Below are 19,652 nucleotides of genomic sequence, written 5' to 3' on the forward strand. Positions count from 1 at the left end.
GCATGGAGAGAGCCACGGAATGGCGGAGCGAGAGAAAGGAGCTGCATCCCCGCCCGCCTCCTCCCCCTTCCTGGGGCTGCACCTCGCCTCACCCCCCAATTTCAGGTACCGGCCGCCCTCCGACCCCCGGGACCCCCGCGGGGCTGCCCCTGCCCCCCGCCCCAGGCAGCGCTCCCCATCCCTGCAGCCCCCGCATCGCACGGCCGGGCCCCCGCCGCCTCCAGCGCTTCTGCCTCCTCCCTGCGCATCCCTGCTGCCCCCCGCATCCCTGCTGCCCCCCACCCCGGCACCGCTGAGCCCCCACCGCATCCATCACTCCAGCCCCCCCATCGCTGCCCAGCCCGCCCACCCCATATGTTGCTTCAGCCAGCCCCCACCCCGCCATGAGACCCTCACCCCATATACCACAGCAGCTCCTATCAGCCCCCTGCTTGGCCCTATGTCCCCCTCCCCCACACCCTTACCTGTCTTATCTCCTCTTCAACCACCTTATCATCACAAAAAAAAAAAAAAAAAAAAGCTTAATCTCCTTCCCCACCCCCAGGAAAGCCTTTTTCTAGCCCTTTCCTAGAAATCCCAGGCGTTCCCGCTCCCCCCCCCCCCCCCCCCCCCCCCCGCGAACCAGGAACCCCGAGGGAGGCAGTGGGAGAGTGCCAGAATTGATATTCCCAGCAACCCAGCAATACCAAGCGCTCCCATCGATTTGGGATGCAGGGGGCTGTGTCTCCCCCGAAACCCAGCGAGGCTGGTCACGGGGCCGTCCGACGGCCTGGGCCAGGCCAGGGATGGCCGGGGGCTTTGGACCCTCCAGAGCCCCCTGACTGACAGCGGCTCCAGGACAGGGATGCGCTGGGTAAGGGAGCTCTTCCGCTGCCCACGGGTGCGGTGCCCGGTGGTGTTCGCTCGCTGCTTCTGGCGGCTGTGCCAGCATCAGCCATTGCTCTCTGCTTGCCACTAGCACCCAGGGGTGCTGCGGGCCAGCTGCCTGGGCAGAGGGGGGCCGTGCCGGCTGCTTTGGGCGGTGAGATTTTTTGGGGAGGGAAAGGAGGAACTGGTCTGCTCCTGGGGCCGCAGCCAAGCTCACGGCTGCCTCCGGCAGGCCCTGGCCCCTGGGGCTTGGGGACCAGCCAGGGGGCTTGGGGACCAGCCAGGGGGCTTGGGGACCAGTGGGTCCCTGCTAGGCCGCCGGCAGGTGCAGCCGAGCCATGGTGGTGTTCAGGCCATCTACCCCTGAGGGGCTTCACTCCATCAGCCCCTTTACCGGGTGGTTCCAGGGCTTCGGCAGCTGCCTCCTATTGCAGCGCTGCCTGCGAGAGCTGCTAGGAGCTGTTGCAACATGGCTGGGTAAACCCTGCAAATCAAGCCATGAAATGCTGCCTCTGGAAATGTCCACCACGGAGAAGGAGCTTGGCCACTGAACCAGGAGCCAGAGGCTGAGCTGCCAAGCGGCTCCAGCCCCGTGGAAGGGCCAGGCTCACTGCCGTCCTGGATGCAGTGGCTGTCCCCTGGGCACCCTCCTGCTCCCCAGCAAACAGTGATGTCCCGGGAGGGCAGCGAACGAGGTGCTGCTTCTTGCCGTGCCTCAGACCTTTGGAAAAGGAGCCTGTGCCCCAGGGAAGAACACACCTTGGCAGGGGAGGCCATGCGGAAAGCTGGCGAGTCCAGGTGGCGGGTGCAAGATCTTCCCTGCGTGCCGAGCTCATGGTGTGAGCCTTGGAGCGGAAGGAGATGCCGGTGATGCTCCCGAGTGTGGGGCACGGTCTGGCAACCCAGAGGTGGTGTTGTGTGGGGAGCATCGTGTGAGGAGGGAGCCCTGCTTGTGAAATATTTGCAGGCTGGGTTACATGGCACATCTCGGGTGCTGGTCCTGCGTCCCTGCCGTGGGGGCTCAGTGGGGGGGCATCCCCCGTGGCCGAGCTGGAGCCAGCAGTGATGAGCATGGCTTGGGGTGAAGGCTTAGTGTGCGGCTGGTGGTGAGGTCCTGCGTGAGCGCTGCCCCAGCCTGCTGCCTGCACGATGAGGTCTTGCAGCTTTTTGCCCTCTGGTACATTCACCTGTTCTTCCAGCTCCCAAAGAGGCAACACGCCGGCACAAACGGCACAACACGTTGGGTGATCGGTTGGCTTGAGTCAAGAGAGGACTTGGTCCTGGCCAGCAAGCCTGATGGGCAGGGGTCTGAAGCTTTGAAGAGGCTAGGGCTGGTGGGCTGGCGTGTCCTCATTGCTGGTGATGGCTTGGTTTTGTCTGAGAAGAGGTGGGAGGAGAAGCATGGTGAGGTGAGCCCTCCTTTAGCCAGGAGGACCTCCAGAGATGGCTGCTCACCATGACAAGAACAGCAGCATTTTAGGAGACAGCAATAAAAAAGTTGTTCTCATCCAGCCTCTCTGCTGTCCTTCAGCCTCCCAAAGCCTTGTGACCGGGGCTGCGTGGGTCTGCTTGGCGTCCCTCTGAGACACCGTGCTGCAGCTCCTTGCCCTGCCAAGCAGCTCTGCTGGTGCTTCAGGCCATGCTTTCCTGTGAGGGGCTCTCTGGGGCTGGGGTCCCTCTGGCCAGTATAAGAGGGGCAGGGAGGACTGGCACAACTGGGGTGCAGGGCCCTGCAGCACTCGCCATACTGCCTGCCCCGCTGCCCCCCGGTGCACAGCTCTGAGGTAGCTGGGACCTAGGTGGGGGTCCAGCAACCGATCTCTGTTGCCTTCTGTTTCCCTCATAAAGGCAGAGAGCATCCACCTAGCTGCTGGGGCAGGCAGGCTCCTAGGGATGGAAATCCTTAGGGAGTTGTTGGTGTGGGTCAGGAGAGATAGGGGGCTACCCCACTCCCTGGGGAGCCCTGTGGGAAATCACAGCCCTTTCCTGTCCCACTGGGGGGGGCTCGGGAGGGGAGGAGGTCTATGGGGGGAGAAGCCCCCTCCATCTCCCTGGGAAGTTCCAAGGAGGGTCTTCAGGCTGAGGGCAAAAATCAATCCTGGCACTATGGGCTGCTTTGTGTGCCTGCCGTGCTCACCTGGAGCTGCCAGAAGAGCCTGTTTGGAGGCGATGAGCTGGGTGTCAGAGCGGGGCTTCCTGCTTTCTTTGGGGGGGGGGGAGATGAAAGGGATGTCTTCTGCTGGAAAGAGAGAGGTGCCTTCTCCAGGGGTCAAATAAAAGAGTCTCTGTGGCTCTCGCGATGGAAGACAAAACCCAGGGCCAGCCAAGTGTAGGGTAGCACTGTTTTTCCTGCTGCCGCTTGTTGCAGGACTCGCACACAGCACTGCCTGGGAGCGGTGTCGGGGCAGGACCCGGGCAGCCGGGCTCCTTGGAGCCCCCAGCTCCATCATGCCGTGTTGCCTTGGCCAGGTCCCCGCATGGGGAGTCCCGCACAGTGGCAGCGGGCTGGGGAGGAGATGCCGTAAGTCCCCATTTTCCTGGCAGGATGGAGCCGAGGGAGGCAGAGCAGCCAGGCTTGGTTACAAGGCTGTTACTGGGGCTGCGATCGGGCTGCTCCTGCTGCGGACAGGTAACAGCTGCCCCCCCTCATGCGCCCACGTGTGCTTCCTTGCTCCTTGTTCCAGGGTGTCATGAGTTTATCAGTTCTCATGCATTCGGCAGGGCTGCCAGCCTCAGGTGCCGCTCAGCACACACCTGTAACCTCTGCGGAGGCAGGGCTCACCCCCCTCAGCCGGGGGCAACCTCCCACCTACCTGCGGTGCCACGGTGCCCACCTGCAGCACCACACAGCCAGGCCTCGGCTGCTGCTGCTGGAGAGGGAGGTTGGCTACAATACCCGTGTAGGTCCTGCTCAGACTTTTACTGCTGATGGTGGAGCTGAGCTGAGCTCTCTGTTTCATTTTGTTGGTATTTTTATCCTCTTTGAGAAGCAAGAGAGAAAGGCAGGGGTGTTTCCATCACAGGGAGCTGGTGGGGGGTGGGGCGGGTGGCAGAGAGCCTTCCTTGTATCTCCTAGGAAGTCCTGGAGCATCCATGTGAGTGAGAAAAAGGCAGGAGTAACACAGCAATAGAGATTTCTTTATTCATCACATTAAGCGAAGAGGTTTCCAGCAGATGAGGTGCCTCAGGGCAGAGCTGATAGGGAAGATGGAGCCCCGGATACAGTTATCGAGGAGCTGAGAGACAACGAACACAGTATCATGAGTGACATTGGCTGGTGGCAAGGCACTGACAGGGAGAGCCAGCAACAGGTTAGCTCAGCTGGTGCTCCAGGGCTTCCTAGGAGACACAAGGAAGGCTCTTAGCCCGGACAGGGGCCAAGCTGCGTCCCAGGCAGCCAGCAGTGCTGGTCAGGCCGATGGGAGATGCACCCCTCACTCATAGCCCCTGGGCTGGGGGGCCAGGGAGAGCTGCTGGGGTGGGTGCCAGCGAGGGGCAGGGGGACAAACCTGCAGTAGGGGGGAGCGGGGTGCAACCCCACTGGGTTCTGGAGCAGTGTATGTGCAGCTGGTGGGGTGGGGGATGCCCTGTCCCCCGTCCTGAAATGGGCACGGGCACCTCTGTCCCAGAGCTGCTTTGGCTCCATCCCAGTGGGGTGAGGGGTGAACAACTCCACGGAGGGTCACGGTGAGTGGCAAGTGGCTCCAAGGGTCGTGGGGGATTACCTGAGGCCACCGTGCCAACACCCAGTAGCCCCTCCTGGGAAAGATCCCGATCTTCAGCTGCAGAAGAGGGGTGGGAGCTGGCAGAGCAGCTCACCTGGTATTTATCTGGCCCTAACGGGGGCTGGGGGTTGCAGAAGCTCTCAGGCAGCCCTGCTTGAGGTGGGAGCGGGGCTGGGGGCCAGGTGGGGAAGGGGCATCGCTCCTGGCACTGCTTTGTGCCAGCTGGGCCTGGGCTTCCCTGGGCGCAGGAGCTGCCCTCACTGCCCTCGGCTCGAGGAGCGCAGCCGGGAGAGCAGCAGTCCTGCCGTGCTGGAAACGCTCTGGCCCTGGCATCGTCGCGCAGCCCCGCTCTGCCCAGCCAGGAGCTGGATGGATGCACCTGCCAGCGGGGCAGAGCCCCCAGCCCCAGCGTGGCCAGCAGTGCCGCAAGGGCAGGTGGAACCAGAGGCTGGGTGGTGCGGGTGTCCGTGCCGGGGTGCCCGCTGCGGGTGCTGGGGCGTGGGTGCTGGAGCAGGACCAGGAGCCGGGCTGGCTGGCAGGCAGAGGCAGTCAGCATCCCCGGCAGAGTGCAGGGACTTGGCACTGGCTCAGCTGGGGAGGTTATTTTTTTTTTTTCCCCTCCAGGACAGCTGATTCCATCTATTTTTAATGAGCTTCCCCAGGTTGCGCAGTGAGGAGACAGAGCAGTGCCGGCAGCCACAGACTGCGACGGGGCAGGCGGAGAGGCAGCGGGCACCCGGGGCTCAGTCGTCATCTCCCTCCCTCCTCCTCGCCCTGGGCCTGGGGGGTCTTTTTTGGGGTGGGAGCGTGTACCCCAGGGAAGGGGGGTCCTCCTCAATGCAGCTGCCCTTGAAAATGGAGTCGAGCACCGAGGAGGAGAGCTGGCTGGAAGATCAGTGGGAGAAATGGTAGGGGACCGGCTGGGCTTCGGGAAGCGGGGGCTGTCCCAGGGGCGTGCAGGGGGACAAGGGGCAGCCCCTCGCCCCTGGGCATGTCACCCTTCTCTGCAAGCGATGGTTGCAGGACAGGAGCAAACTTGGCACCCAGTCGAGCCCGAAGTTCTCCCGGCTTGCGCAGGGAGCTGCGTGGCAGCCGGGCGCTGGAGCGGCAGAGGCGGCCGGCCGCATTCTGTCGCGCACCAGCATCTGCAGGCAGGGCTGGTGCTGGGCACCCACACAGCATCTCCCCATCCCCGAGAACGCGGGCAGGGCTGCCTGTCCCCTCCCCGAAGCAGGGGGCACTGCCACCCCTCCCAGCTGCCCCTGCAGAGCCGGGGAGCCCCTGCCAGCCCCTCGGCAAGGCTGTGCCTCCGGCTGGGACCCCGCGGCGGCCCTGGCGTGCCGAGGCCCCCAGCATTAGCGGCTGATGATGTCCCACCCTGGCGACCCACGTAACCAGAGAAGAAATCAATTTGTGCTTTGAAGGCTCGTCATGAGCCTCCTGCTCTGCATTCCCTCCCTCCCACAGGCAGCAGCAGATGGGCAAGGGGGGTCTGGACACCCCACCTTGTGCTGAAGGCTGTGTCCCTGCCTCCCCATGTGTCTTGTGGGTGCTGCCCCCATGGGCGTGATCGTTCCCGGCCACCTTCACCGTGGGAGCCCACCGCTGGGGGGGTCCTCAGAAACATGGAGGGGAGGTGCTGCTTCCCCCGTGGGCTTCTCCTGCTCCTTCCCGGCTCTGGGAGCTGGGACAAAGGAGGTGTTACCACTCGGTGGCACCAGCTTGGTGCCACTGCTGGGATGGAGCCCCAGGGTGTGTGAGCAATGCTTAAAGCGAGGGTGGGAGCTTTGCAGGCCGCAAAATCCCCTTTTCCTTCCTTCCCCGCGGTGCAGACCAAGTCAGAGAAGGGTGATGGGCTCAGTGCGGCGCTTTTCCCCCAAGCATCTCCCAACCCAAGGAGCTGGGAGCAAACAGGAATGGCAGCATGGAGAGCTGTGCCCGTGGTTGCCCCAGACTGGACGTGGTGGGGTTGTATCGGTTGGCAGAGGGCTGTTGAGCTGGGCTCTTTTACTTACCCCTGTGGTAATGAATAAGTGTGAAGAGCACTGCGGTACCACCACAGAGAAATGTTTAGAGCCAGGAGCACCTTGCCATCCCCCCCGGGGACACAAGCAAGCACTCGAGGAGCCTGCTCATCAGCACGTTTCCAGCCACTAGAAGGATATCTCTAAACTTTCTGAAGGGGTGTAACAAGCCTGTGGGGTGCCAGCCCTGAGGGACCCCTGAGGCCATGCAGGCAGCACCGATAGATGGCCACAGGAATGCCCGTGGTCATCCCAGGGCATGATTTTTGGTGGAGGGACTCACTGCTCTCTCTTACTGCAGGCACCTGGCTGGGACATCCCTCCCAGCCGTGACTCGGGGTCTGGCGGTGCCATGGCCAGCAGGTCTGCAGTGCTGGCGAGGTCTGTGGGTCTTGGTGTGGTCACCTGTCCCGGCAGGTCCATCCTCCCGCTGTGCCCTGCCAGGACCCCCAGCTGTCCCCTCGCTGTAACCCCAGACTTCACCCCGCTGGGTGTCTGTGCCCAGCTGGGACAGCCCGGGAGCCTCCCTTGGATGGTGGGAGCTGAACCTCCTTGGCAGGGCTGGCTGTCCCATGCTCTCCCACCTGCACATCCCTACTGTCTTTGGTCAGGCAGAGGCTGGTGTGGGGCACACTCCTCCTGCCTCGCCACAGACCATGCCAAGCCCAGCCATTTGGTGGGCACAGACCCATGCCTTCTGGAAGGAGCCCCCTTCCCAGTCTTTCTTCCCAGTAAAGACTGGGAGAGCCTCTCCTGGGGTGGGCAGTGCTGCTCCCTGCCTGTGCAGTGGGTGATCACAGCATCTCCACTCCCTCCAGGCTCACCCACGACATCAGCCTCGAGGAATTTGAGGATGAAGACCTCTCTGAGATCACTGATGAGTGTGGAATCAGCCTGCACTGCAAGGAGAGCCTGGCCACCCGGGTAAGCGGGATGGGGACGGGGATGGGGATGGGCAGAGAGTGCTGGTGGGGCTGGCAGGACCATCAGCTCCCATGTAGGACCACCAGGTCCCCAGGCCAGTGATGCTTCCTCAAGGTGCCCTTTGCCACGACCCTAATCCCCTCTGCTCGGCAGTGCCCTTGCCTCACCACCGCACAGCACAGACCCTTTCTGAGCCAGCCAGACCCAAGGGACAGAAGAGCACCTCAAAGCCGGTGCTGTTTGGTTCCCACTGTGCTGGAGGGATTTGAGTTTGTTCCTCAGGGATGAGCCTAGGGTTTTGAGCGCAAGCAGGGGCACATCTCCCATTTGAGAGGGATGGCCAGTGAGCCTCTGGCACCCGATGAGCATCCTTGGGAAGCAAGGATGTGTGTGAGGTGGCACCAAAGGTCCTGAGTAAGATGTGCATCCCTGGGTCTGGAGGTGTGTCTGGGCTGGCAGCTCTCCTCTGCTCACTCGGTGTTCCTTCTGACTTGCTAGCTGTCTTTAGCAAGAGCTGTCCTCAGGCTTTTAGGAGGCAGGAGACCTGAAGGCTGGTGAAACAGGGCTGGAGGAGGTGGCTTTGAACCCAGCAGGCAGCAGATGAAATAAAACCAGGAGCTGTGAAGCCTGTGCAGATGCTGCAGGCGGGTCTCCCATCCACCTTAAGTACCTCAGGGCATGTTGTGGAGACCCCAACGGGGTTCACGCCAGTATTCAAACTGCCCAAGAAGGCCGTGGGGACAGAAACGTGGAGGTAAACTGAGAATTACACTGGATTTGGAAGTATGAGGGATTCTGCATTTTGCCAGTGTGTTTCATGCTAAAAGGATGCAAATGCTGGAGGAGCAACCAGACGGTTTGAGAATCCTTTCATCCCTCAGGAGAAATACTTCCTTTGCAAAACTGCTAACGACCCAGCAAGGAGGGGAAAAGCAGAGGAATTTGTCGCAGATTTAAAATTAGAAAGTGAATTTGTGATGTTGGGAATCCCTCGTTGCAGGCAGGAGGGTACAGGCAGACCTCATCCCTGGGAGGTGAGTGCGTCCTGCTGTGCTCCTGGTCTAATTCGGGACCTTCCCAGCAGAAATTCAGCTGCTCCTGGAGATGAGGCTACTGCTCCACATCTCTGCTCCGGCCACCGCCGCCTCCTGCGCCAGGACCTTAGGACGGGAAGAGCCTGGGCTCATGGGCTGCGTACGCCGAAGGAAGGGGGGATGACACTGGAGGAGAGATAACACTGATCTTTGCAAACCCAAAAGCAAACCCAGTGCTGGGGGTCCACGAGGGCACAGCCGCAGCCAGGGCAGGGCATTGGGAAGATCCTCCTGCCTGCAGTAGGTGAGGCCGGCAGGGGCTTTGGGTGTGCTGCTGGTGCTTCCCATCAGCTGTCCCAGTTCTCCCGGGCTCTTAGGACAGGATTTGTTTTTATTTTACGGACTGCCAGCCCTTGGCTGAGGTTTGGCAGGGAGGGTAAGGGTGGAGGGGGGGACTTGCAGCTCAGCTGCTGCGGCCCTTCCTTGAGGTCGAGGGAAAACAGACTGCTTCACCCACTGAAAACAGTGTACCGGAGGGTTTCTGCATCCCTGAACTGCGATGCAGACCTGACCCATGGCAGAGGATTTTCTCGGGCTCCAGCAGCGAGCCCCACGCCGTCCCTGGGGCTCAGGACTGCCTTGCACAGACGGCTGAGTGCACAGAGGGTCCACCGGGGCTGAAGGGGGGTACAAAACTGCCCCTGGGGAAGCAAGGAGCTATTCATAAACACAGCAAAGGAAGAAGCTTGCCACGCTCAGATGGCTACTAAATGCCTACTAAAAATACGTTTGAATGGTTTATATGGGGCACAGAGGATTGCCTGAGGAGCAGAACCGAAAGTGATGACAGCAATGGTGATGAGGGGCTTTCAATCCCAAGCATCGAAGGCGCGACCTGGGGAGCTTTCCAACCCAACTGCCGTCTGGAGCGAGCTCGGAGCGATGGGCTTGTGGGATCTGCCTGATGGAAGCAGCCAGGCCCAGAGGGAGCAGCTTGGCCGGGTCTGCACAGTGCGGGGGCCAGCAAATCAGTAATGACCCGCAGCCGGCATCAGCCAGCTAATTGCATCACGTGGGGCTGGCTGGCTTGGCAAGGCAGCCCGACGCCGGCCCCGCGCTGTGCCCTGCCCATGGTGAGCTCCCGGTGCCGCAGAGCACCCATGGTACGTAGGATGGAAGGTTGGCCCCGGTTGCCCCTGCAGTGCCAGGTGCCTGGCAAAAGCCCGGCGATGGAGTGAGGGATGCGGGGTGAGAGAGAGCTGCAGGCTTGCCAGATCACATCGGGGGGAAGAGCGCCGGGGAAGGGGGAACGCAGGCTCTGGGGAGCGCGGTGACCCACGGGGCTGGGGGCATCCAAGCTTCCCGACTCGGTGGCAGGTCTCCGGAGAGGTGGGCAGGCACAGCAACCCTGCGGTGAGCAGGAAAGCACCAGGAGGGAGTGAGGGGACAGACCCTGCCAGAGGGCTGGGCAGGTGGCTGCTGCACGGGGACAGCCGGTGACCTTGGCGCTGCAGGGTGTCTGGCAGAGATGCTGGGTGGCAAAACCCCGTGGCAGGAACGGGCGGCCGGTGCAGAGGTCAGCACCCAGAGGTGGGGGTTGAGGCTTTTTTCTGGTCTTGGAAAAACAAAGATGATTTCATCGTGGGCTATTTTAGCAGCTTTCCCAAAATAGTGGCTAAGCCACAGAGAAACTGTGAGGACGTGTAGGCTGATGTTTGTGCAGGAGGGAACCGTGCACAGACCAGGCACCTCAGGGAAGGAAGAGCATGTACCCAGAATGAGGAATAACTCCAAGCGTGGCTGAAAAAATCTGTAATTTCAACAAGAAGTTGCAGGTGAATGAAAACCGGGAGTGAAGCAAGGGGTGGGCTGAGAGGAGGGCTCAGCGGAGAGGCAGAGCTGCCCTCAGGGCTCTTGAAGAGCAGGGCAGGGGGTTGGCTGGGGGGAGCGGGGGCAAGTGCTCCACTTCAGCGCACTGAGAGGAACAGTTGTGACAGAAGCACGAGGCCTTTGCTTTGGACTTGACCTCGGTTTGGTGGCTTGGAAACCCGGTGTGATGAATCTTGTTTTCAGCAAGATGGATCCCAGCAAACAGCCAGGCTGCAGTTATTATAGGCTCGGTGCCTCATCTGTTTTCTAGGAGCTCCAGAAAATGGTTAATGCAGGAATGAAGAAAAAAAAACAAAACAAAAAAACCCCAAAACGTAAGAAATACCCTTCTTGGAAATACTTGAGAGCATAAAAATGAGTGCCCGAAGGAAAGGAGCTGGTTTAGGGCTGTGCTGAGCCTTCACAGCCTGCATGAAAAGGCCTGAACCAACCATGAGGGGAGAAAAAAAGCCTACTTTGTTTTTCCAGCATGAGAGGACTGCTCCCTCTTGCCGTTCACCATCGCTGACCGCTGGCAGCAGCTGCCCTGGGCAGGTCGGCGGGACCCGCTGCAAAGGGGGGAGCAGCTGCCAGGAGCCGGCCAACCTGCTGCTGTGGGGAGTGGGGGGGAGCCCCCCCGGGGGCTGGGAGCACAGGATGCCGCAGCGAGGCGGCTGCTGACTTTTCAAAGGCTGCTCTGTGAAGCCGCCTCTGATCCATCGCCGGCTGTGGCTGTGCCAGGCTGGGGGCAGAGAGGCTGCTCCTGGAGCTTTGAAGCCGGGAGCAAAGCAGTCACGGCTGGGGGGTAGGGAGCAAAGCAGTCACGGCCGGGGGGTAGGGAGCAGGGACACCTGCTCAGCAGGTGTCCCTCGCTTGCCCATGCTCATAAAATGCTTTTCCCAGCTGAAGGTTTTGCCGCTCCTCTGGCAGGGAAGGCTGCAGGGGCTGGGGAGCAGGCCTTTTGCCTGCTCAACCATATGGGGTATGGACCAGGGTCACTCAAGCAACGCCTTGCACATCACCCGCTCCTCTTGCAAGAGCCTTTGGTTCCTAGGGAAGCAAGCAGCACCCGTCCCTTGCTGGGCTCGGCGGCAGCCCCCATGCAGGCGGTTCCCCCGACTAGACTGGTGCTCCCAGGGGTGCTCCCGGCACCTTGCAATTGCAGCAAGGCTCGCGCTGCTCCGGTCCCCCCAGGGCCCACAGACCACAGCATCAGGACCATCAGAGGCCAGTCATTGGATACTGGGATTCTTTGCCATTGGGATGGTGCTGTGCAGGTTGGAGGTAGCATCAGCAGGAGCAAGCCAGTGTCACGGCCATCCCAGGGCTGGCTCTGTAATGGAGGTGTGAGCCTCCCTGTGACTGCATCAGGGTCCGGGTGTGCATCTTGTGCACATCCTGCTGCAAGATTCGGGCACTGGTACTGCTCTCCCACACGCCCTAGTCTCTCCGACAGGCTGAAAGGACGTTGGGAAGTCACCTCAACATTGTGTCTGTGCTGAGGCATGAGTGTTCTCAAGCTGGCCTTAGGTGACATTAACTTGTCCCTAGAGAGCTCCCAAGGCAGCATCCTTCCAGTCAGAAAAGCTTCCCAAGGCTGAGTCCCTGCTCTCGCTTTGCAAGTCACCACAGGTCCCACTCAGATGGTAAGGTCAGCTATTGCTCTGTGGTTTCAAAATCATTTTGTCCTGCTACCAGCCACTAACAAGTACCTGCAGTGGCTGTAGTTCCCTCCTAGCTATTGAACCTGGGATGGCACATCCCTCCTAGGGTGCGCTTGTCTTCAAGACAAGTACTGTTTTGCTTTTCTGCATCCTTCTGGGACTTACCTTCCTCTGAGAGTTTTTGTTGTGCTGGCTACAGCTACAGGGTCACTGAGGCAGTGTCATTGGCAGTCTAGGTTGAACGTCACCAGCTGACTCAAATACACCTACCCAGGCTAGATATAAACCACTTTACTGGCATCTCCCCCCAGTTCTTTTCCTGTGCCTTGGTTTCCTTGTTAAAATCCGTGTGATGTGCCACGGAAACACTGAACTTATTGTGGGAAGGCCAGTGTTAAAACCAAGGGAGTTAAATGTTTAAAGCCTCAAGAGGACGGGTGTTGATGGCAGCGCTCCTCCCGGGGCTCACTCAGCACCTGCCAGGACTGCAGCAGGGACACTGGGGTGAAACAGCCCCCGTGAGAAAGTTCGTGCTGTGCCTGTCAGAGCCATGCCTATGCTGCCTTCAGTCCGGCAGGTCAGGAGCTGGTGGCAGTGAGAGCTCTTGGAGGGGCTTCTCCCACGGCTCAAGGGGCATCCTCCGTGCAGCCAGAGACATGGATAGCGCCGGCTGCAAAAAAACGCCATTCTCCACCTCTGCCCACTGATGGGAGTTTTCCAGTCCCCACAAACAGCTGCTAACCATGGGATTCGACTCGCTAACGCCAAGCCACAGCCGTTATTGCTGGCTGCAGCACCTTGTGCATGTGCAAGCTCCCGTTACTGCAAGGAAGATGGCTTGGGAAGGAAACTGTTGACCTTTAAACACCTGCAGCCACACAGGGACATCAGTGCCTCTTCACCAGCCACGAGGGCCACGGTGGCCACCCTGCTTCAGGAGTGAAGGGCGCAAGGGGAGCATGGGGCTGCCCCTGGCCAGAGCACAGCCGCCACGACGGGGTGACTGGAGAGCCAGCCCTGGGATGCCGGCTCATTGGGCATCCCTTCAGCATGGCTTCAGGTCCGAGAAGTGCAAATGCTGGGTGTGTGAGAAAACGTCTGTTCAGCATGGGGAGGCTGAGGGGACGTAATGCCTGTCCCTGGCTGCCTGACGGCTGCAGGGAAGAAGGAGCCTGACTCCTCTCCCTGGTGTGCAGCGACAATTTCAACCCCAGAGAGAGAAGAAGTAGTAGTAGTGCAGCGCGGGTGCTGGTATCCGGCTCGGTGGTGGGTTCTCTGTCCATGAGGATATTTGGGTGTGATGGGCCAGGGTCTGAGCAACCCCACCCAGGCAGCGCTTGGCCAGACCCCAGCAGGATGGTGTGTGCTTGTATGGGCCCCTGGTGCCAGGGCAGGAGCGGGGCGAGGACACGGTCTGTCGTGTGAGGAAGGATTATCGAATTATAGAACCATGGAATCGTTGAGGTTGGAAAAGAGCTTTAAGACCATCGAGCCCGACCAGTTACCCCAGCACTGCCCAGCCCGCCCCTAACCCGTGCCCCCAAGCACCGTGTCTAGGGCAGCCCGGGTTGGAAGGGCCCTCAGCTGTTCCCCCGGCCCAGCGTTCGGCGGGGGGGCAGCCGGGGGTCTTGCCTAGCCCGCTGGCCCCCGGAGAGCCTCCGGCGGCGGGGGCCTCTGCCCGGCCGGGGGGTCGTCCTGCCGCGGCGGCCGTTCGGCGGCTCAGAGCCAGCCCGGGCGTGCGCGGCTGCGCGCCGGGACCCACGGGCACCGCCGGGTGAGCGATGGGGGTGTCCCCCGCGCCGAGGGGCGGCCCGGTGCTGCCGGGGCAGAGGGGCGTCCTTCGCCGGGAATAGCATCCCTGCCCCTTTAAAGGGCAGAGGCCGCCGGGGGCGATGGCCGCGCCGCCCCCGCTCCCCGGCCCCGGCCCCCGCCCCGCGGCTGACGGCAGCGCTGACCCGGCAGGGCGCTGTGAGCCGGCCGGGCGCGGCCCGCGGGGAGCCCAGCCGCCTGCAGGCCGAGATGCTCCAGCTCGATCTCATCGACGCGGCGGGGGATGCGGCGGCCGAGGAGCAGACGGCCCCCGAGCCGCTGCAGAAGGAGCCCCCGCCCCCGGCCGGGACCACCGAGGTCTACAGGCCGAAGCGACCCACAACTCTGAACCTCTTCCCGCAGGTGCCTCGCAGCCAGGTGAGCTTGGGCCGGGGGGGTGGGGGAGTGCGTGCAGGGGAGGGGGAGGGAGGATGCTCCCTGCGCCGGGAGCTTTTGTCTTGGAGGGACGGAGGGAAGAGGCTCCGCTGCCCCTCCCCGCGATGCCCGGCAGTGTCCCGGCCCCCCCCCCCCCCCCCCGCCGTCCCTGCCCCCCACCGGGCGCAGCCCGGTCCCTGCTGCGGAGCCGGGGGAGCGGTCAGCGGGCCGGGGGGGGCACCGGGGGCACACGGGGATGTGCTCGCTCGCTGCCGGCCCGGCCCCCCCTGCCTGGGCACTGCGCTTGACGGGCGGATAGGGGGGCTTAGGGGTCTGGTGGGACCTTCCATCGCCACTGTCGAGGTGAGAGGGAAGGGGCCAGGACCGAGCTGTGCCCCGGCAGAGCCGTGGGGCAGGGGGGAGCGGGGCAGGGACCCTGTGGGGATGGAGAGTGAGCGATGGGACGGGGCACCGCACCACGGGGCTGGCACCGCTGGCCACAGCCGGCTGGGCTCCAGCTGTCCCAGGGTGGGACAGTGCCAGCCCCGGGCAGGATGGTGACGCCGGGTACCCCATGCCCGGCGCTGGGGACACAGTGGCCTCCCCTCCCGAGCAGCAGGCAAAAGCGGTATTAATGTCAGTGCCCCGTGCAAAATTTGAAAGACAGATCGGCAACACCCAAAATGGTGGCTGGGAGGGCGAGGGGGGTCTGTTGTCTCACTCACGCTCAGATTTGTACGAGATTTTGGATGGTTTTCCCCAAAACTGCCTGCCCACACAGCCATGGGGCTGCTGCCATCCACGGGGCAGGCGTGTCTGGGTGCCCCGCACCCTCCAAGCAGGGCTGGGGTCCCTTTGCCCCATCTCCTCTGCAAACTTCGCGGAGCCACACGAGGTGCGCGATGCGCAGGGCTATTTTTGCCACCCTCCTGCATTCAGCTGTGCCTTCTGCCAAGTAGGAGGATTTTCAGTGCAGTGACGTTGAGCTGAGGAGCATGAAGCGCGGGGCAGGTGTCCCTGTGGGTGACAGATGGGGAGTAGTCAGAGCTGGGTGTCAGCAACCCAGCTACTGGCAGCTGATGCCAGCTCTCTGCCTGAGGCCACAGGCAGGAGGAGGAGGAGGAGGAAGAAGAAGGCGGCACGGAGCCAGGATGGGCGCCTGGGGGCAGCTGGCACTGGGGACAAAGACAGCAGGGCTGGGGAGGCGGGGGGGAGCCCCACCGAGCATAATGGACAAGGGGACGGTGACAGCCTCGTCCCACCCTGTGCAGGGACCCCGAGAAGCAAGTGGCACGTGGCAGCCACATCCAGCTGGGGAGGTGGGGGACAGCAGGGCCCCCCTCCCAGGCTGCCGGTCCCAACCAATGTCCAGGGGTGGCAGCAGGCCTTTGGAGGGGCATTTGGGGCAGAGGGGGTTGCAGAGGTGGTGGGCTGGGGAGGGCGAGCTGGCGGTCCCCTCGCAGGGGCATGGTGGGGGCTGTGGGGCTGCACTGGGTGCCACAGGCAAGGCTGAGGGAATGGGAGATGGGGGCTTCGCCACAGCTGGCAGCAGGAGCCAGGGGCCAGCAGGGCCGGGGCACAGCTGGCCAGGGAGGGCCATGCTCTCGGTGGCATCTAGTGAGGGACAGGCTGGCTCAAAGGTGCTTGGGGTGCCCCTTCAGGATGGCTACCTCTAGCCAAAGGCAGTTTTTCCCTGCCCACGTGCAGTGCCCCGAGGAGAGGACAGGGTGTGCAGGGCATCCCTTGGGCATCAGCCTGAGAACTGCCTCTGCCTGCGCCAGACCCTCCTGTGCCCTCCTGGCCTGCCCAGCTCCATCCTCCCGCAGGTGACTGTGGCCGTGCATCCCCTCTTGAAGGCCCACCTGGGCAGCCCTGCCGTGCCTCCAGCCTCCTCCTGCCAGGCACCGTCCCACCCTCCCCTCCAGCCCCTCCTCATGAGCTTGGTCAGGTCTCGGTTGCCACTGGGCTCCCTGTGACCATCATCCCAGGCAGGTGGCCTGGAAACAGCAAGAGGAGCATCCCCAACTTTCCAGAGGGGAAGAAGCAGCTGCTGTGGCTGGCTAGGTTCATCCTCTAAGACCTTGGGAATGCTGCTGCCCTCCGGCTGGGCATTACAAAGCCCCAGCCTTGCGGGATGGGTGGGATGGGTGGGCTCTGCCGGCTGCATTGCGGTGCAGGCAGCCTGGCTGGCTCCTGTGCTGGCCCCATGGCACTCAGCACGCAGAGGTGCGGAAGCAGAGTAAGGATGAGGCAGCTCCTGCCCCGCTGGTGATAGCTGCGGGCTGGTGATAAGGCCGTGCGAAAACCCAGGGAGTCCCAGTGGGGCTTAGTTCTTGAGCAAAAACTAGCGGTGTGGAGAATGCCAGGGAAGAGCCAGTCGGTGCCCCGCAGGAGGGGCTGGGGGCAGGCGGCCGGGGGGGCTTTTTGGGGTGGAGGAGAGGATGGGGACCCGGGCTGGGGCTGCAGCAGGCGGGATGTTGTGCCCCGCTGAGGCAGGCGGGGAGGGCATGTCCCCTGTCTGCGGGAGAGCCCTTGTTAGAGGGGACCTGGTGGCCTTTGGTCCCGGGTGTTGCAGTGCACGTTCCCCTGTGCACGCGCCCCGTGCATGGCCGGCCGCCCCGGGCCAGGCAGGCAGGGCACAGCACCTGCAGCAATCGCCCAAGCGTGGGCAGCCTGGTCCTGCCTCTTCTCTCCAGCTGATCAGGATTGATGTCTGCTGCTGAACTACATATACGTGCCTGTGTGCATGTATAGGTATGTATCCGTACAAATATACGTGTGTGCATATGTATACCCCCATATACACTCAATAGGGGTGACCCCAGTAGCAGGCACTGATCTGTCCAGTATCGGGCTCCCCGCTGGGCAGCAGCACAGCCCCTGGCCCGTGGGGCTTCCCCCAGTTAATAACACTCGGCGGCTGGGAGGTAGGCAGGGCCAGGGGGCTGGGACCCGGGCACGCCCGCCCAGCACAGGCGGGCTCCGGGCAGGCTCAGGTCTTGATTTATTTATTTTTTTGGCTCGGGACTGTCCATCCGTGGGCTCCTGCAGCCGAGTCTCCCCAGGGTGGATGAGTGCAACCATCCAGACCAAGCTGTCTGCCTCCCGGCTGGCCCCTTGCCCGCCCTGCTTTGGCCACCGCGCCAGCTCTCACAGCAGTGGCGTGGTGAGATGTGGGGCCGGCAGGGGGGTCCCCCGCAGCACCATGTGCCCAGGGGGTGAGGGAGCTGAGCTGGGCACTATGGACTCGGGGAGGGATGGGTGCCACCGCCGTGCCACGCGCTGTTTACTGTTCGGGCTACAAGGCGGCTTTGTTCTTCTCCTCAGGACACTCTGAATAACAACTCTCTGGGGAAAAAGCACAGTTGGCAGGAGCGGGTGTCCCGGTCGTCATCCCCTCTGAAAACGGGTGAGTCCTTGGGCTGTTGGCCAGGGGCAGCTCCCTGCACCCTTCCGTGGCTCTCAAGAGCCTGGGGCAAGTGGTACCAGAGAGGAAGGTTGCGGGGAACATCCCACAAGGATGTTTTCCATCTTGCATGTCCATCTTGAGTCTGTGTGGCATCCCTGGCCACCTTCCCTGGCAGGGACCATCACCCTCTGGGGGCTGACAATGCCGCTTTCATCCCCCACCAGGTGAGCAGACCCCTCCCCACGACCACGTTTGCCTGAGTGATGAGGTCAATCACCAAAACAGCACAACCTCCACCAAAGACCGTGGCACGTCCACAGAGAGCCCGTGCCGGCGCACAGCAGCCACCCAGATGGCACCTGCCTGCGTTGCCTCGTCCCGGCCACCTGAGAAGCACCAGGCCACTAGCCGGCCCCCACCGCATGGTGCCAGCGTGGTGGTGGTGACAGCAAGGGGCCCCGAGGCCCACCGGGACCGCATCCACTACCAGACGGACGTGAGGTTGGAGGCCACGGAGGAGATCTACCTGACGCCCGTGCAGAAGAACTCGGACCCCCTGGAGACTGACAAGCCGTTCCTCTCTCAGTCCAGTGAGAACCGCATGTCCATCAGCTCCGACATCGACACCTCTGGCTATTCGGCTCTGGCAGGGAAAACCAACCCCTCCATCAGCGAGGAGGATGAGGTGCTGGACTACATGTCCTCTCCTGACAAGACAAACCTGCACAGGGCCACCTGCGGTGGTGGGAGCAGTGGCTCCCGGCCAGGGCACAACCTTCAGAGAGCCTCGGTGAGTTCGGACACCAGTGCCCTCTCCTACGACTCGGTCAAATACACGCTGGTGGTGGACGAGAACGTGCAGCTGGAGCTGGTCAGCCTCAAGCAGTGCTACTCGGGCTACAGCGACGAGAGTGACTCGGCCACTGTCTACGACAACTGCATCTCCTCGCCCTACGAGTCGGCCATTGGTGAGGAGTATGAGGAGGATGCGCTGAAGCGCGACTCGGTCTGCCTCTCCGAGGACTCGACCCCTGAGGCAGACATCCACTTCTCCAAGAAGTTCCTCAACGTCTTCATGAGCGGCCGGGCGCGCTCCTCCAGTGAGTGCTGGGCACCGGGGGAAGGTGGGCTGGTGGCCACCTGCCGAGGCAGCCCTGCCCGTCCCTGGTATTAGGCTGAGGGCACGCTCGGGTGGCAAGCCACCAGCGGACACTGGCCCCAGCTCTGCTTGCTGCGGCCCGTGGCTTTGTCCCTGGTGGCTGGGGGGGCTTGGAAAAGCCTTATGAGCTGCAGGCGGGGGTGGCCAGAGGTGCTTCAGGCTGCTTTTCTGGCTAACCCGAGGTGTGGCCACGCTGAGGGGGAGGCTGGGTGGTCTCACAGGGGGACAGCATCCCTCCTGGAGTGCCACCGTCCTCCCCAAGCCCACAGGAGCATCAGGGCTGGTGGCATGCCCCGGCAGGCAGGGCTTCCCATGGGGTGGCTGGTCCCACAGTGCCAGTGCCACCAGCTGCCATGGCTGCGTGGGTTGGCGCAGGGAGGCTGTGGTCCCAGTGGGGACCGCTGAGCACCAACACGGCAGCTGTAGCCGTGCCTGCCTCTGCCGTGGCACCGTGTGGCTTCGTCTCGGCCGAGCTGCCCCCCGGGAGCCTCAGCAGCCTGTCCTTCCCTGGGCTGCGGGGCTGACACGTCCCCCTCTGCCCTCGTCCCCAGGTGCAGAGTCCTTTGGCTTGTTCTCCTGCGTGATCAACGGGGAGGAGCAGGAGCAGACCCACCGTGCCGTCTTCAGGTGAGCTTGCGGGCGCAAGCGGTGTCCCCAGCCTCTGGAAAGCGGGTGCTGCCCTCCCACCGCGGTGGAGCCATCCCAAAGCCCAGCCTCTCCAGCGTGGGAAGCCCTGGGGACCAAACCACTGCCCGTAGCTCATGCCCTGCTCAGGCTGCTGTGAGGGCAAAAC

The 19,652-nt window shown here is 62.7% G+C and overlaps 1 protein-coding gene across 2 annotated transcripts in view; it reads left to right on the forward strand.

Moving 5' to 3' along the window:
• MAPK8IP1 (mitogen-activated protein kinase 8 interacting protein 1) overlaps positions 1 to 19,652 on the forward strand; it is a 24,264-nt gene continuing 4,612 nt past the window's right edge. Inside the window, exons 1-6 of one of the 2 annotated variants that reach the window (XM_055792500.1) lie at positions 1 to 105; positions 7,435 to 7,540; positions 14,070 to 14,294; positions 17,619 to 17,700; positions 17,925 to 18,800; positions 19,411 to 19,486. In XM_055792500.1, coding sequence (XP_055648475.1) covers positions 20 to 105; positions 7,435 to 7,540; positions 14,070 to 14,294; positions 17,619 to 17,700; positions 17,925 to 18,800; positions 19,411 to 19,486 — 1,451 coding nt within the window. In that variant the 5' untranslated portion in view covers positions 1 to 19. Of the gene's footprint in view, positions 106 to 5,382; positions 5,501 to 7,434; positions 7,541 to 14,069; positions 14,295 to 17,618; positions 17,701 to 17,924; positions 18,801 to 19,410; positions 19,487 to 19,652 lie in introns of those variants that run through there. The other variant, XM_055792506.1, reaches the window with a different exon arrangement.

This window comes from Falco peregrinus, chromosome 1, assembly GCF_023634155.1.
Source record: "Falco peregrinus isolate bFalPer1 chromosome 1, bFalPer1.pri, whole genome shotgun sequence".
NCBI classification, from domain to species: domain Eukaryota; kingdom Metazoa; phylum Chordata; class Aves; order Falconiformes; family Falconidae; genus Falco; species Falco peregrinus.